The sequence below is a fragment of the Mastigoproctus giganteus genome, chromosome 8, assembly GCF_048544385.1.
Source record: "Mastigoproctus giganteus isolate SK-2022 chromosome 8, ASM4854438v1, whole genome shotgun sequence".
Classification (NCBI taxonomy): domain Eukaryota; kingdom Metazoa; phylum Arthropoda; class Arachnida; order Uropygi; family Thelyphonidae; genus Mastigoproctus; species Mastigoproctus giganteus.
The window spans coordinates 53,457,597-53,475,962 of record NC_143582.1 but is presented as its reverse complement, the minus strand read 5'-3'; the positions used below and the strand labels follow the sequence as shown (position 1 = coordinate 53,475,962).

Sequence of the window (18,366 nt, the reverse complement as noted above, 5' to 3'; positions counted from 1 at the left end):
AAGAAATACTGTTGAGACCTATGTCAGAGAGGAAAAGTACACAGGATGCATATAAATTTATCAGGGATACAGCAGCCTATGATCTGTGATCAAGTCACAAAGAAGGTTAGGCAAGCTAAGGGAGATTATGAGAAGAGTCTGGTGAAGAGTCTTGGCTGCTTTTCTTAGAAAAGCAGCAAAGATTTCTTTGTTTATATGAACAGTAGAAGGAAGGGATTGAATCACATTGGTTCATTTGATGTCAGTGGATTAACTGTTGATGACCCTGCTCAGAGTACTGACAGATTGAATATGTTTTTCATCTACATTCACACATGAGGAATGCTTTACAGGAGGGGATGACTGAAGGTTATGAAACTCCAATGGGGAGCTAAATGACTTTGTGATAACTGAAAGGAATGTGATAACTGAAATTGTTGAAGATGAACATAAAAAAGGAACCTTGGATGGATTGGATCTATCCAGTCATATTAAGGGAGGCAACAAAGGAGGTGAGAAAACCCTTAGCCATTATTACGAGAGCGTCTTTGGATTCAGGTGAGGTCCCTATGGATTGGAGATGTGCAAATTATCCCCAAATCATAAAAAGGGTTCAAAAGGTGACATGAGCAATTACAGACATCTCAGCTTAACATCTGTTCCAGGGAAAATAATGGAGTCACTGGTTAAAGACAAAATACAGAACAATCTGGACAGGTGTACTATTATACTATAGTCACAGCATGGATTTGTTAAGGGCTGTCTAGTCTAACCAAACTGATAAGTTACTATGAAGCAGTGACCAAGGAACTGGATGCAAAAAATAATTTTGATATCATATACTTGGATTTCAGGAAGACTATTCATACTGTCACATAAAAAACTGCTGTATAAACTGGAGTAATGACTAGTTACTGTTATGGATAAAGGGTTGGTTAAGTATAAGAAGTGACAGAGTGGTTATCTGTGGGCACTGCTCTTTGCAGACTATTGTTATAAAATGTTTGCCTGGGTTCAGTGCTAGGCCCATAGTCGTTTTCACTATTTAATAACAATATTGATGAAGGTATATCGGGCTTAATGTCAAAGTTTGCAGATGATATTAAGGTTGGTTAATGACAGTAAGGACGATATACTAATGCAGCGAGATTTAAAAAATCAATGGGCTGAAAAATAGCAGTTTAACATTGACAAATGCAAGGTACTGCTTATGGGTAGCAGAAATTTCAGAGTAACTTATCAACTGTGTGTGCTTACACTCGGTGTAATAAAAAAATGAAGACGACTTGAGAGTAATTGTGCAGCCAGATAGAAAATTCTCAGAGCATTGCAGATGTGCTGCCAGCACAGCTCATGGGGTTTTGTCAATGATATACAGAAACCTTGCTAGTACTGGAGGCCTCCCTCTAGGAAGGATGCAGATTTGCTCAAACCGGTGCAGATAAGGGTAACGAGTCTGGTGAAGGGAACAAAAGGTTTCTCTAACCTAGAAAGACTTCAATTCTGCAAATTGCAGCGTCTGGAGACTAGGCACTTGTGAGGTGATCTGATTGAGGTGTTTAAGTCCTTGAATGGATTGAGTAAGCTGAGTGTGAATGGCATTCTTCCCTATTCTATGACCACATACAAGGGGGTGGAGCATAAGTTTAACTTTAGGAAGGATGGTTGCAGGATTGATGTGCAGAAGTTTGCCTTCAGCCAGTGAGTGGTTGATTGTAATAGACTTCCATCTGTTGTTGTGGAGGTGGATGGTTTGGGTCGGTTCAGTGAAGAACTAGCCAAAATCTTGGAGGGTAAGGACGGGTGAAGTTTTTTTTTTTTTTTGTTAGTGTGATAACTACTGTCATTATCACAGTAACAGTGGGGGTAGAAAGTCAGTACCTTTTTGTAACTATTTGAAGGTTTATATTTATTTTGTTTATTACTGTTTTGTATTTGTTTTGCATTTATAAATGATGTCGTAAATGATTCTGTATTTTATAATGTATTCATATGCGTAATTCAAGCGAAACGAAGAGAAGGAATGTGCCACACTCAAACTGTCCCCCAGTGCAGATATGTCAAATAACCGTGCATGTGCGTAGCAAACCTTTTTGAACTCCTGCTGGATTGTAAGATAAGGAAATATGCCAAAGCAATATTTACCCCAGTGTCACTGGGCAGAAAGATTATTTCTGCACCCCTTTGCATATCCTAGAAATCTGTGTAAGGTTTTGTAAAAAAAAAAAATCCTTCCCTTGCTCTTTAGCTTCTGGCATTCCTGTAAAAAATTTGGCTGCCAAGGCGATTGAGCCATTAGCCCGTGCCTTAATATAGCCCTGTTCACTGTTAGTGTTGCGGGCTTTTGGTAGCATCTGTTCGCAATGAATAAGATAATTTATTTGAAGAACAAAAAAAAAAAAAAAAACAATACTGTTTTTGTTGCTATTATACGATGATAAACTTGATGTATTACATGAGCAGGCAGACCTCTACCTGATATTTTGGAAATGCAATGTTTCAACGAGGGGAGTGGGTCGAGTGTGTGTGCGCACACACACCAAACACTGCCAATTTGAAATCACTAGCTACCATCATTGGTAAGAAAACTTAAATTGTTAGTTTGTTGAGTATTGAACTGTCTCCCCGATACACCAGGTCTGGTCCTTAAGGGATCAGTGCGGGACGCATCGGGGTGAGATAAGGCACCAATCCAAGCAAGGACTCTTTTCCGTCCTTTTCCGAGTATTAATCCTTACACACGGATCCCTGAATTCTAGGACCGTCCCTACTTACGCTTTACTTGGTAAAATCAAGGTTGGAATTACTTTTTAAATCTCTATGTTGTTTTATAATGTTACTAAAATTTCTTTTATGTTATTAAATTATGATAACGCGTGTATTAGTCGTTAGAATGTTTTCCAAGGTCCAAGGTAGTTTCCTGTGCGTTAAATTCGTGATCCGAATTTCAACGTGGTATGTTGGTTTGATACCACATCAGTAACCTTGTGCGCCCAACTGTAACTCTTACTGTTTGTCCAAACACCACGGCAGCCTCCTGTAGTAAAAGGGATATTTCAATACCAAATAGAGCAGAAACCACGGTGATGATAAACGGGATATTGGTGTTGTTTAGAATATGGCTCCCTTTCCTTTTCTTTGGTTCACTTTTGTCTTACATTTTCATTCTTTATTTCTCCTCTGCTATTTGAAGAACTTTATAGAGTGACTTAAGATCTTTAATTACAAAATGGAGCCGAAACTGCAGTTTGTGGAATAGCACACTATTTTAAATAAATAGCAATATACTTTTCCATGGAAGCAGCGCCTTTAAAATTTAAAGTGCTTTGTGCAATTAGGCAGCAGATCTTTTTTCTTCAAACCTGCATATAAAGTTAGGCTGTGTTCTGCCTGTACATTGATGCTTTATAGTTCCCACACAATGAGGCCTATGCCTAAATTCGTAGAGCTTTTATAGTCTCAAATACGACTCTGAATAGAAAATTTTACGCACCTGAACGCTCGTCAATAAAATATCTTATTTTAAATGTTGTTGTTGTTTGGTTTTTAGGAGCATTAGCAACTAAGGCCATATTGCTCCGGTGCGGTGGTCATTCCCTGATCTTTCCGCATCCTCCGTATTTGGTGGTGACGGGCTCGAACCCCGATCTAATCAAGAACCGTGTGCTACGCACTGCTGCTCCTTCCCACCTGGCTACGGAGGCGCCCCTTATTTTAAATAATAAATAAATAAATTTTCTGTTTATACTCCGGGACGACCAAACGGTCAGAGGAGTTCACAAGATAGACAGAATACAAGAAACAGCACCGTATTCAGCAGTCACTGGCTTCAACCCCAGTCACTCAAGGCACGTGTAGTTATGCGCCCGCGCGCCTGACCACTCGATACGTATAGTGAAACGGAATGTCATTCCGGTCCTTACTTTCAGTAATAAGCAGTCCACCCGTTCATTTGTTATATATAATAACCTTTATATATAAAGGTAATTATTATATATAATTCTTAAATTATTGAAATTTGCCCTTGGTAAACATGGTGTGTCTGACGTTTTATTGCAGATGGTATTCGATATTATACTGTACTATAAGTTCTTTTTATTATTATTATTTTATTATTAATTTTTTTTTTTTTTACTGTAGTAATGTGTTAATAGACACGACGGTGTACACACTCAGTAAGGAGTGCAAAGGACTAGTATTAAATATGATTCAAAAATGGACTGTACGTTGAAATTTCTCGTTAAATGAGCTAAGAACTTCAAAAATTATACCTCTGGAACTCTGGCACACGTCAACTGTTGACAGAAGGAACTAGCTTTGGAACACTTACAAGAAGCAAATGGTGTGGGATGAAATGTTTTCCCATGATTACTTAAGTTCAGACAGCAAATCCTAATAAATCAGTTTTGGGGGATTATGCTGCTGAGATTTCTCATTCACATATGGACAGTTGGATGCCCCACCACTGTTTTCAATTGTCCCAATAAGATACTAGAAAATGCATGCAACTACCTGTAGGCACCTAATAAACCTTTTATGATGCCATGTCAATGATACAATAACAGATTATAGCCTGGGTCGCAAATATTAAAGAAATTTCAAGGATCGCAGTACCAGTTCTGATTCCTTTCACACGAACGACTTTTTTTTTTTTTTTTTTTTTTTGTCGTCACCGTAAGTCCTCGTGGTTGCACAGTGCATATAAGCGCTGTCGTCCCAACATCGGGTGGAAATGGCCCGGGTTTGAATCGCGTCAATGACGCGAGGGGAAAAAAAAAAAAAAAAAGTGTCTTTTTTTTTTTTTTTTTTTTAACGCAACGTGGCTGAGGTAATCGGGCAATGGTTGCATGGGTTTTTATTCAGCAAATATGCAAAAATGACCAGAGAACACGAAATTTACTGGCATAATATACGCTGTGCAATACGGTCTATTTCGCTGATGTGCTTAAAATATTACATACACCACCGTAAGTGGCCGCTTCAAGTCGAACGATAGAATATACGGCAGAACTTAGCGTTTCAGTTATCATTCTAGTCTTCGCACACTTATGTTGTCAGGAAGCCGAACAATTTATCTCTATACGTAAGTTATCTACGAGTTTCTTTGTCTGAAAGCCGTATAATGCCGCGAAGCAGTCGTCCCCAAGATATGTCCGAAGATGAACTCATGTTTCGCTACCTCCTCCCCAAATCTTATTGTTCTTCTTAACTCCGGTAAACAGAATATTTGTGAGCAGTTCTAATCATTTGTACTCAGTTGATGATTTGCCAGTTAACACAAATTAATGATGAACCAGCGCTGTAAAAAGCTGCATTTTCTTTAAAAATGTTAACCTATTCACTCCTAATCCCGGGGGCTCACATCTGGTGAGTATGGGCTTGGCACACCCAGGGTCCTGAGCTGGATATCATCGTTCTTCTCTTTCTTGGTGATTCCCTTCTGCTTTTGACTCTCTCTCTCACACACACACACTCTAACAGGGTTACTCGGGAACTTTTTTTTTTCCTGGTGCAGCATAAGCCTCAGGCTTCCTTGCATCATATGAATATTAATAATAATAATCCTCTGAGTAAAAACACTTTACGGAAACTACGCTTCTGTAGAATAATATTTCTACTGAAATGTAGTTTTTATTCGAATTAACGAATACTGCGTTACTCCATATCTTTTTGCAGAAACGTATTTCTGTAGGAAGATATGGAGTACTAGAACATTCGTGGTCGCTCGTCACTCTGGATTGATCCGCAGTCGGAATCCGGCAGCAGGTGGGTTAGTTTTAATGTATTTCTCCAGGGAAAATAAGCACATCGATCGCGTCCTCGTGTAACGATGGGGAAGTATTGACAAGACCTCCGGAAGTGAAACTGTCCTGTTTCCGAGCTCAGGGAGAAGGTTTAGATGGAAGCTCTAACGACCAGACAAAACGAAAGCGAATTTTATGCAGCTTCTTCGTAAACCTAGCACCTGGGGGGGGGGGGTGTCGAACTGGTGTGCTTGTGTGAGAAAGGATGTTGACTCATCTGGCAGGAGAGGAGGTTTCCTTTGTGTGCATTGCTATTGTGTATCTAACTTTAAGTTGTTTAGAAAAGCACAGGAGTATTCGTATAAATTCTCTTATTCTTCTACAACCTTAGATCGTTGGTTGTATGTGTACTAAATATATTTCTGGGTTGAAAAATGTTTCCTTTATTTGTTTTTCAAGTTAGAAATTGGCTTTGCTGCTTCAACTTCACCAAAGTTGGCTTGAGGGAAATGTTTTCACTGGAGTGAACTATGCTTACTAGCAATCGAAAGAGTAAAGTTTATTTTATCAGTCAGTGTGTGTATATATACACACTGGTGTTCAAAGAAAGTGCATCACCTAGGAATTTCTAACCCTTTTTGGCCATGGTATAATGACTAGCATTACAAATAGAAATGTACACAAAAGATATTTCGAAAGAGTAAAGTTTATTTTATCAGTCAGTGTGTGTATATATACACACTGGTGTTCAAAGAAAGTGCATCACCTAGGAATTTCTAACCCTTTTTGGCCATGGTATAATGACTAGCATTACAAATAGAAATGTACACAAAAGATATTTATTAATAGTTAAGCCAAAGGTAAGTAATATTTGACAGGTGCTCTCAAAATATTCCAAAATGACATTTGCAACCTTTATACAACAGTTTTGGTTAACACGACAATTATGGCTGAAATATTATCAGAAACCCTCAGTTTGCTTCAGCTTATCATTTTAAAAGGAAAACAAAATGAAAAGTTAACCGGGTATAAACTAATCTTTAGTTGACAGCCTCTGGCCCTGATGACAGCAGCACACCGTCGAGGCATTGACAAGATTAATTCTGAAGATAATCAACTGATAGTTCGTGGTTCCAAACAGGAAATTATGGCTTCCTGAAGTTCACGAAGGGTCTTTGGTTTCTTTCTGGCAGCTGCAGATTCCACGCGATGCCAACAGTTCTCTATAGGATTCAGGTCCGGGCTGTTTAGTTTCCTGGCCAGCTATGAGTTGTAATGGACCGTTCTTCCAACTATTTTTTACCTGTAACAAATTTTAGCAGACATTACTGTCGAACCTCTAATGCAGAAATGAAGCTAAAGTAACTACAGAAGTGCCTACTTACACTTTTCGCCCGATGACAAGGACCAGAGTCGTCCTGAAAGATGGTCTCTAAATTGTTGGCAGCAATTTGCCTTCCAATATAGCCAGGTATCCATTGGCATTTACGGAACCTTTTATAAACTGCAGGTGACCTACTCCTCGATAGAAATGCACCCCCCCCCATAACATTTGGCTGGTAGGGAATTTCATTGTAGACACCATACAGTCTGGACGGTATTCTTGACCACGTCTACGGCAAATCGTTTGTCTCCCATCAAAGCCATGCAGGTTGAATTTCTTCTCATCCAAGAAAATAACTAACTTCCACTGCTCGGGGGTCCATTTGACATGCTCCTTACACCAAATTAATTGGGCCCTTTTCATTTTTTTGTGAGGAGGGGCTTCTCCTTAGGACGACGGACTACAAGTCCAGTTTTGAAGAGGCGTCTTCTGACTGTTACTGCACTTGCTACCACTCCAGTATGTTCTTCCCATTCTCTTTTCAGCTCAGACGAAGAAGCTTTACGGTTTTTAAGGCATAAGCGCTTCAAAAGGCTGTCCTGTTTTGGTAGAGACTCTTTTGCATACGGTTCCTCTTTTCCTATCAGCAGAACCACTGTTCTTGAGTTTGGAAAGAAATGTACTCACTGTCGACTGATTACAAGACATTCTATAAGCAATATGACGGGAAGAACATCCTCGCTCACGTAAAGCAACTCTTTCGTCGTGGCGTCAATTGCACGTAACTCACCATCCTGACACAAGCAAGGAATGACTGTAACTCTTGCAGAGCATGCTTATATAGCTGAAAGTAACAGCTGATGCAATATTACGTCATTATCTACGCATGTTAATCTTTTCTTATTCAATCTGTAAGAAATATTGCCATGTACTTACGTTATTCGGACAATTACAATTTTAATGGGTGATGCACTTTCTTTGAACACCAGTGTATATATATAAAACCATAGAAATAAATTAGAATAGGAATTAAAAATAAAGCCGGCAGCATGGCAAGACAAGAGCGAAAATAAACATAAAGATAAACCAACAGGGAGGGAAGAGAGAGGTAACAACAGTAAATATTGCAGCAGAAACTAAGGATAATAAAATAGATGAAATTTCAAAAGCCGATTAAATAGAAATTTAACGGCGCCCCCCCCCTTCCCTCTGACGGACATTAGGTCCAAATTTGTCTGAAATATCACTAACAGATGTAAACCACTACAATAAAATAAACCAAAAATACTGACCATTACGCCCCATCTCAACAGAGAACCACAAGAGCAGCAAAGGTTTTTGCTGCCTCAGATGTTTGCTGTACCTTTTTATTTTTATTATGAAAGATTCAGTTTCCAACTATTTTAAACGTTATTCAAAAAAATGTATATATATATATATATATATATATATATATATATATATATATATACACACACACACACACACACATATACATGTATTTTGCGATTGATATGCTGTCCTAATTTTCTTGAACAAATTCGGAGTTCGTATAATGTGTTCGGGTTGTGATAATACCATTTATAAGGTAAAGTGTGTTTTATTTCATTTGCAATTCGGTTGTCTCTGTGAATTTGATGGCTCATATAATTTCCATGTTGTGGCGGCTGAAAAACATGGAATATTTCATTTTCTACCACTTAAGGTGGTAGAAAATGAAAAAGACCTGGGAGTAATTATGCAGTCAGATATGAAGTTTTCTGAGCAATGCAGACAGGCTGCCAGGGCAGGTCATGGGGTTTTGTCAATGTTATATAGGAATTTTGCTAGCAGGGAGAAGGAGGTGATTGTCCCTCTGTATAAGGCAGTGGTCAGGCCACGCCTTGAGTACTGCGTACAGGCCTAGAGACCTCATTTTAGGAAGGATGTAGATTTGCTTGAGCGTATACAGAGAAGGGCAACAGATTGGTGAGGGGAATGAAGGGATCGTCTTACTAAGAGAGGGGCTTAAGTTCTGCAAATTGCAGTGGCTGGAGACTAGGCACCTGCGCGGTGATCTGATTGAGGTGTATAAGGCCTTGAATGGGTTGAGCACGCTGAATTCTGATGGGATCCTTCCACTTGTTCAGATTACGAACCTAAGGGGGCATAAATTCAAATTAAGAAAAGACAGATGTAGAATAGATGTGCAGAAATTTGCCTTTAGCCAGCGGGTGGTTAATTGCTGGAACAAACTTCCATCTGTCATTGTGGAAGTTGATAGGTTAAATAAATTTAAGGAGGAACTGGACAGGCATTTGGAGGGAATGGTGTGATTTTTTTTTTTTTTTTTTTTTTTTTTTGCTGATGCTGCATAAGCTCGTACACTTACTTTCTTGCATCGCATGCCACTGCTACTACTAATATAACTCTCGGTGGAAACCCTACTTCCTCCGCCTAAGATCAGCTACTTATAACTTCGATTGAAGAGAACTTTAGAAATTCCTCCAGTCAGAAATCAAAATGGACTGAATTCGAATCCAATCCTCTTCAAACGGGTGACAAGTGACGAAACTACTTTACTGTAACAGATGGCAGATATCTTTTAACTTCCAAGAGAAAGTAATTGGGTTTGTAACTTGCTTTAATCCCAATGTAAACAGTTAGGAGTGGCTTTTGCTATTTCATCTTGAAAACGCCATCTCATTCTTTTTCATAACCGTCAGTCATATAGTCGCCTTAGCTGAACGAATAATGTTTACAACCGGATTAAACCAAAGGATAAAATAGTTAATTGCTTATTATCTCTCTCTATACATTAAAAAAAAGTTTCTCTCCTAGTGATATTTATTCGAGCCAATGAGAGAAGAAGGCGGGGAAATTACGTCGCTTATTCAATCCATAACGTTCACCAACCTCGTTTACGTGCTTCACTGTCTAAAATATGACTATGCCGGTCATCATTTGATGTTCTATTGTAATGATGAAAGGACCCCATACAGTTTGTATATTTGTAAATAATTTAGTATTTTGTAAATATTTTAGTCCTGCTCTTTCGGATGCAACAGTATTCCTCATGCATTATGAAACCCGAAGCAAAAGGCCTTTTCCTAAATGACCTACCGTATTTCCCCATGTATAAGACGCACCTTAATTCTGGGGCCCGAAATTTGAAAAAAAAAAAAAAAAAAAAAATGTATTACATAAAATTATTGAACTTAAGTTTTATTCATCATAAAATTCATACTACTCCTCATCACTGTCAAAACTCCCATCCATTAGCTTGTTCTCATCTGTGTCTGATGACGAATCACTATCTTCATATATTGCCTCGTCCTCAGTTCCATCTATGGCATTTGAAATGCCACACTTCTTAAATGACTTGACAACGATCTCAATCTTGATATTATCCCAGGATATTTTCACCCAGGTACAAACTTCTCCTATAGTTGGTTTCTTCACTCTTCCTGCTGGTGTAAAATTGGTGCATGTACGCATGCTTAGTCCATTCCGTTTCATGAACCTGAAGCACCAATTGTGTCCTCCTTTGAAATCAGTAACTTCTTTTTCATCAGCAATTCTTCTTGCCTCCTGCTGAACCATCTTTGTGGACACACGAATTCCAATTGCCCTTTGCTCTTCAATCCATATCTTTAATTCCCTCTCGAAAATCTTATCTGAGCCATTTCTGGGCAGAACATAACCTAATATACTGGTAACAAGTGCGAAACAATGAGCGCAAAGACAACATACGCGAAAAAGCGGGAAATGCAAGTAAAAAAAATCTACAACCACTGTATAAGACGCACCCAGTTTTTAGACCCCAAATTTTTCGAAAAAAGGTGCGTCTTATACATGGGGAAATACGGTATGTAAACGCTGGTAAATAATTTCATTGTGATATTTATTCGACCTTGAGAATGCCGCGTGTTGGGGATGGGTAGCCGAAGGAAGAAAAGGGATGCGAGTCGCCTGGTAGAAGTGAGTTGCGAAATTACGTCACTACAAATGCACAGTTAAATAATTTCATAGGTCATTTCCTGATTAGATGTCGATCAGTGCGTTTCGACAGGTGTGTCTTTACGTAGAAAAGATTTGTCCTACTCCGTCATATCTATACCAAAAACTTTAAGTAGAAAATCGTGCGCTGGGGGGCAAAGCCTCCTAGTTATTGTTATTATATTATTTCTCCCTGGTTGGAGTTCCACCTCGCGACGGGTATTGCTACCAAATACACGGGGTGGTTTTTATTTTATGTGTATTTTATTATTATTGAACTGTATTGCTCGGAGTGTTATTTAGGGAATTTTGGAAACTTGGAAATTTAATGATAGCCAAGAAATATTTTTCCAACAAGATTGGACTAGACTATTTGGTGCCAGTGCAGTTCTGGAATACCGGTTGCAGAATGTAATGGCTACCGTATTCGTCGGCTTTCAAGTCACCTATATTTCTTACTACTACTACTTGTTTTATTTGGGCAGGGAAAAATTCTTCCAAGGATGTGGTGTGGAAAGCTCCACTTACGGCACACTAGCTGCAGTTACCAAAAACTTCCTTGAAGAAATAATACTAGAGTACTGTAATTAGACCAGGAATGGGCAACCTTTATAAATGGCGGGCCAAATAAAATATCTATTGGGTACACGCGGGCCTTTTTTTTTTTTTTTTAGCTTTCCGCGATTTTTAGGATTATTAAAATGTAATGTAAAATTACGTAATTTAAATTTTGCATAATGTAAAATTGACATAAACAGTTTTATGTTATTTATTGTAATATTTATACAATGCACGTACATAGTTAATTTTATTAATAAGAAAAACGAAATACAGATTCAAGATAAAAATACAATTATCCCCACCCTTGTACTAGACCATGACCAAAGTAAACGTGCAGGGCTGTGATTAGTGTTCGAAGGATCATTTTTATGAAAAATGAAATAAGAATAATGGAATATTAGATCATTATAAGAAGAAGAGCACATGATTTAAATTTAAACATTAGACTTTCAAAACATAAAATAAAAATGCATGTAAATGTTCCTTTATTAGCAAATACAAATACAGGAACAGATGCTAATTTACAAACAAGAAAATTTGTTATTTTAACTAAATTTAAAATACTCTGAAGAAGGCTCTCGTCTCTGTGGTTTCATTACGCTCGATGCAAAGTGTGGCGCATTCGGTAGCCGCGCATAAATTGAACCCTTTACTAAAATCTGAAAGATTCAACAGTTTAAATAATTTCACTTGACCAAAAACTTTCAAGCGCTTTCTAGCATCAAAAATATTGTAATTTGGTTAACCAGTTCTAATTTTTATTCAGTGATCTCTTTTCATGTTGTATTTTTTATTTAATTAATATTCGTCATTAATATTAGTGCATTATTCTGGATCTTTGGGTACTTATATTCTTTCTGTTACGCTGGAGCGGGATACACCGTGTGGTATATTTCTCTTCAAAATCACATGACTTCTTTCATTCGAACCTTCCAAAATGTTAACCTGTTTGTGGAAGATTTCCCCTTGCTTCACCATATCATAGTTAAATGGTTGTTTTAAAAATCATAGAAATGAAAATTCGGGATATACAGATGAACAGATAATTGAAAGTTTCCTATGAATCCTGTAAGGCCCTTTATGAGTTCACGCAGCAGACGACCATTCCATAGTCCATTTCTTCCAGACTTTTGCCAGTATGTTTGTGGTAACTGATGTTCGTTGATCCTGCGTTTCAGTTCACCAGTGTCTGTTGGAAATGGTGGCATGTACTGTATGCGTCATCGTGTGTACAAACCCACACAGAGTCACGTGCTGCCTATATCCTTTGGTATCTCGTCCCATCCTTTGCTGAGGATGTGTATTGTTCAGATGTTCACGCAAGTTTCTGTTGCAAAACGGTACAAAGTGCGTTATTTTTTGGGCGTTCCGTTCTTGCTTGACGACTTCATGAGGATTTTTCATTGCCCTACATCCGAATGAAAAGTGGTAGTTGGCTTTCCTCACAAAAAGCAAGCAATTTTATTGCTTGCTTTTGTTGTTCGGTTTTGCAGGCTTATTAACTGCAACTTGTAAACTCTCAAAAGTAAATGCTTCCGGAGAATATTCCTCTATGGAGAATTTTCAGTTTACAGTTATAAGTACGGATTTTTTTTTTTTTTTTTTTTGTTGCTGGCTTCGTTGAAAGGCTTCTCTTACAAGTTTTATTGTTTCATCAGGAGGGCGATCTGCAATCTTTCCCTTACGGATATAGCAACTCCTCTCAAACCAGCTTCCACCAGTTGTAAATTGACTGAAGTTGTATTGAGTCCTGTTTTTAAAGTCGCAAAAGTCACGCTGCACACTAATCTAGCTTGTATATGCAAAGTGGATGACACAAAAACTGCTTCCCCCTCCGAACACATTTTTATAACGCGTTTTCTCTGACGTTCTCATAACGGAAATTACATATCCGTTATGCCCGTCAGAGAAAACACGGGGGGTTTTAGAAAAAAATAAAAAAGTTTATCGTTTGGTGTTTAAGAATTTATTGTCATATGCATGGTTTGCGCATGAATTACCCTGCTTATTAAAACTTCTTTTCTTTGTTTACAACTTGTATTTAATTTTACTTATTTATTTGACAATGTTAGAACGTTGGCGAATTAAGACTGCGGTGAACTACAAAAACATATCATATTGGTGGGGGGGGGGGGAGGAATTCCTCGAAATACTTACAATTTATGCAGTGTATATCTTGGGTAAATTAACCACGAAAATTTCATTTAACAGATAATGCACAACTACTAAGACGTTTCGAATTCTCATTAAAATCAGTTATCAATTCTGTCTTCCAAATGGAAACTTTTTTTTTTTTTTTTTTTTTTTTTTTTTGTTTTGGTAGCTCATTTAAATACTGACCAGCTCACTGGCAAGCACGTTTCAACAGTGTTGTAAGGGACAAAATCTAAGGAATTATACTGAAAATAATTATAAACTGCAGTCATATCGAACCATTGCCATTATCCTCAGTTCGTTTTATAGTCTTTAATTAAAATGTTTTCCTCTTTACAATTATTTGAGTGATGAATTTAAGAACTGGAAAAAATAATAATAATAAAAATATATATATAAGGAGGATGACTGGGTTTGTTAAAATTCCTTTACGGTGCCTCTGCTTGTTTTTTGCTAAATAGATCCATGGGAGTTTCGATTTTCGGCTGCGTTTTCTTTCTTTCATTGCAATCTCGAATAAAGAGTGGCAATTCGTTATCAGCGCATGTGCTCACAAGTACAGAGAGAGAGAGGCACAAAAGATGATCACCCCTATCAAGTAACTGTCGAGTTAGATGGAGGAAATAAAGTGCATTGATTGAAGAACAGGTGAAATAGTCTCCCCCAAGTCGTCGCTAGGGTGGCCGCATGTAAATCGATCCGTCAAACTTAATCGAGTGGTGGAGAGCAAACATTTTTCACTGCCCCCCTCTTCCCCATTTTCTAAATAAAGTTAAATCGACCGGTGCAAACAATAAATTGCCCTTATGTTCAGTCGGGCCCGAAAGATCTCGAGGCAACGTGCGCTGTAATCACAGAGTTCCGAATTATGGAGAAAGAAAACATAGCAGGAGAAGAATCACGTCAAATTTTTCGTAACGATTTAGCGAAGTCTTGCTTCAGGTCACGAAAGGATAATACGCCGTTGGGCGAAGGAAGAAGAAAATATAGAGATCTCCTTCGGGATAAATAGAGCTGGGCGAGATTTGGGATGAAACTCTTTGGTGAAGAGGAAATACTAAGTGTGGGAATAAATTGGCTCTAATAATTGCTGTCAGAAAACTTTGTTCTTGGCAAATTGTTGTCCATTTAATTGGAATACGGATTACGTCAAAGTGACTGATTGTAGATGCATTAGTTCTACATTTTTTAAAATGAGTTGTTTTTATGATCATTCAGCATGCGCAAATTGCCAGATATTTATTCATATTTCTTATGTTGGTCATTTCGAGCCATATATGGACCATATTTATGCACTTAAAAATAAAAAAGCGAAAAAAATAATGGAAACACTTGATATGAAAGTAGTAGTTTTTTTATGGCTGTATGACGTATTTGTGGTTTCTTGCAGGTGAAGTAAAAACGATAAAAGTTAATGTTTATTTAGAAGTGATGTAAAAAGGTACATGAAGAAAATGATGGATCTGTCTGAATTCCAAAGAGATAAACTTGTTGTTTGTGCACGTTTAGCAGTGGCATCGGTGACTAAAATTGCTGATTTGTTTATACAGAGCAACTGTATCGAAAGTGATTTCTGCAATCGAAGCTTACTGAAAAGGGCTGTCGCCCAAAAACATAAAACTACTGCCTCAGAAGTTATTGCAATCTCGGAAAAACAGTTCGGCGAGAAATTTATGGCAGCGCCACTATTGCCACCCGTTACTGATGGTAATGCTAGAAAGAGGATACAGTGATGTAAGAAGCACAAAAACTGGACACTGGATGATTGGAAATGTCCTATTTTCAGACGAATTATCATTCACACCTTTACCGACATCAGGGAGAGTTTACGTTTGGCATTCTCTGTCTTGTACTCACCGCCAAAATCTATGAGGGATTTAAAATTTTGACAATTTTAAAATTGTCACATACTGTTAACGAATACAATCGTTAACAGTATGTGACAATTGTGCGAACCCGCTGTTGAAAGTGAAGAACGAATTTGTGGAGGTGGGGGATTCCAGTTATTCACGTTGCCCGAATTTGCAGACCTTCGCAAATTCGGGCAACGTGAATGAACGTTATAAATTTGTGAGTTACCGGTATAAAAAAATTATTTTCGATGTTAAAACAAGGCTCGAAAAGGAAACTTACCAAGCGCTCGTCGGAGTAATAAGTACAGATACGTTTAATAAAGGAGAAAAATAATAAATAGATGATATAATCTATTTATTATTATATCATCTATTTATAACAAGAAGAGCTAAATAATAAATTAGCTCTTCTTTCCAGCCAATCCCATTGTATGCTGTTCGAATATTACTTGTCCAGAAAAGCAGAGATAGAGACAATCAAACTGTATTAGTGAGGACAACGCAGGGCTTCGCAGCTTGGCTCTCTTACCATTCCAAAATATAGAGAAGGATCTTTCCATTACAGTAGGACAAACACGTTTGGGGGTTGCGGGAACAGATGTCACGAACCGACGCTATATAGTAGTCCTCATGGTTGTCCACCATCAGATGGATTATTCTCTTGGTGAAACTTCAGAACCATTGTGATCCGGGTTCACCACCTGAGCCATTGTGGTCCAGGGTTTTGTTTCAGGAATGAATTATATGCAACTTCGCCACGTTGACAGATATGAATTTTATGAAAATGTTTCGGTTCGGTTAACCGCTTTAGGGCGTAAATAAAAGAAATAAATCTGGATATCTGCTAATTATATTGCTAATTATCTACAAATTAAATTATATTGATTTCTATTGAAATTAACTGAAATTGTACAAAGGGCAGGAATACAAATGAAAATCTAATATTGTACTTACATATAGCCTCTGTTAAGCCGACAAGCATGTGCCATTTCCACTGGTGGTTGCCGAGAAGCATTTGATAACCAGCAATGGCAGCATGGGAAATCCGCCGCTGCTTGACGTAAGTCTCTGTGTAACATAAGTAGGAGGGTTGGGTTGACGAAGGCGTGCACAAAAGCAACGTGGAGGGTTATTTCATAGGTGATTGTATACCCATCTATGCCGGGATGAATTAAAGTGAGTGTAAATAAAGGACCCCAGAAGATAATATAAGCAGCTAAGATAATGGTGAAGCTCTTTACCCTACGAATTCCTTCTTGTTCCAGACGATGAATATAGCTCTGGATTTGCTGTGATTCACAAGATTCATGCTCAGAACGCACAGAGATCATGGTAGTTACCAAACCTGCTATTCTTACGGCCTCAAGGTTTGACCTCGTGAGATCACGGTATAGTTTTCGTAGATGCACTCCCGTGAGAGCCACACACAGGATGTTCACCGTTACCCAAAGAACGTTAAGGACGTAGTGTCTAACTGGTCCGTATACCATAGGACAGGCATCTATATGTCCTGCAGTGTCGCGTGAGCTGGTGAGTGCTCCACTGAGCAACGTCGGTCCCAAGTTGATAGTGAAACTGGCGAACCAGATGATAAACAGACCGAATATGATGCACTGCGGACTATCGAGGAAGATGTGGTTTGGATCTGACCTTACTCCATTGCCTCCGCCTATGATCGTCTGGTCTTGATCAGGCAGCAGTGAAGCATCATTTATAACGGAAGTGAGCATGTTGACTGTGGACACGGTTACCAACAAAAGGAAGGCGGTTTCGATTATAGAACACTTGGGAAGTCTTTGGCAGAATAGGATGCTGATGCCGAGGGGGAGGAGGAGACTTGCTCTGCCACAGTCAACAAGGCCCTGATGAAACAGCAGTCCTTGCGACCACCTATAATATTTAAAAATATACAAATAAATACATGAAACGAAATTAGGTTTTCTTATATTATTGAGAGAATAGGTATAATTTTGAATGAATGGGTAAACATTTTTTACTTTAATGGCTAAAAAATTATAGATTATTGTTTATTTCTGAGCAAAACTATGGTAAGTTATGAATCGTGATCGAGTATACAGTTATAGCAAACAAATTCATGTGTTGCCTCTTGCCTAATTTTAAATTTGTTTTATTCGACTGGCTGTCTTAGGTATCGCAACTAAGAAAGAAGTGAAAGATGGGAGATATCCACTTACTTTAGTATTGTGATAAAATATTCGAGTGTGTGTGTGGGGGGGGGGGGGGGGAGAACTGTTCTCTGGCCGTACTCATCGTTTCGATCATAGTAGTTAAGTTAGTTGCGCCGATTAATTAAAATTGTCACTTGCTTTGAATTTTCAAATATATAGAGGTTCTTAGCGGTTTGCAGAATCAAGATATTTCCATTCACTTATTATTCACCTTCCTTAGGTAAGAGCAAATACTTTTCACTGTTTTGTCTTCATAGTTATCCGCTTTTAAAATATCCAAGACCGGATTTAGCAAAGTCCAGTGGCGCGCTTCGTTCAGGGGTCCCCACGACTTTATTTTACGAGCCTCTAAGCATATATGCACACGGGCGTTAGATCCTCAAGGACCTACCTGTTTGGCCCACAGGAAAATTTTAGCGATTCTCCTTCCAACTCTTTTTGTCTTAACTTATTTCCGTGATTTTCTGAAACTACTTTTTTATGACTTAACCTGTGTTATACTGTTTTTAAGTTCCTGTTCATAGGTTACTGAATACCGATGCAGATGTTCAATCGTTGTATATTAATAACCCCGTGTAACTTTA

The 18,366-nt window shown here is 38.2% G+C and overlaps 2 protein-coding genes across 3 annotated transcripts in view; one reads left to right on the top strand and one right to left on the bottom strand.

The window, feature by feature from the left end:
- LOC150081532 (midasin) overlaps positions 1-18,366 on the top strand; it is a 1,449,634-nt gene that overhangs the window by 624,987 nt on the left and 806,281 nt on the right. The window lies entirely within an intron of this gene.
- The window catches only part of LOC150081533 (uncharacterized), a 72,896-nt gene that overhangs the window by 15,578 nt on the left and 38,952 nt on the right, over positions 1-18,366 (bottom strand). For both annotated transcript variants that reach the window (XM_090380051.1, XM_090380052.1), the window contains exon 3: positions 16,548-17,483. In XM_090380051.1, coding sequence (XP_090236177.1) covers positions 16,548-17,483 — 936 coding nt within the window. The remainder of the gene's footprint in view (positions 1-16,547; positions 17,484-18,366) is intronic.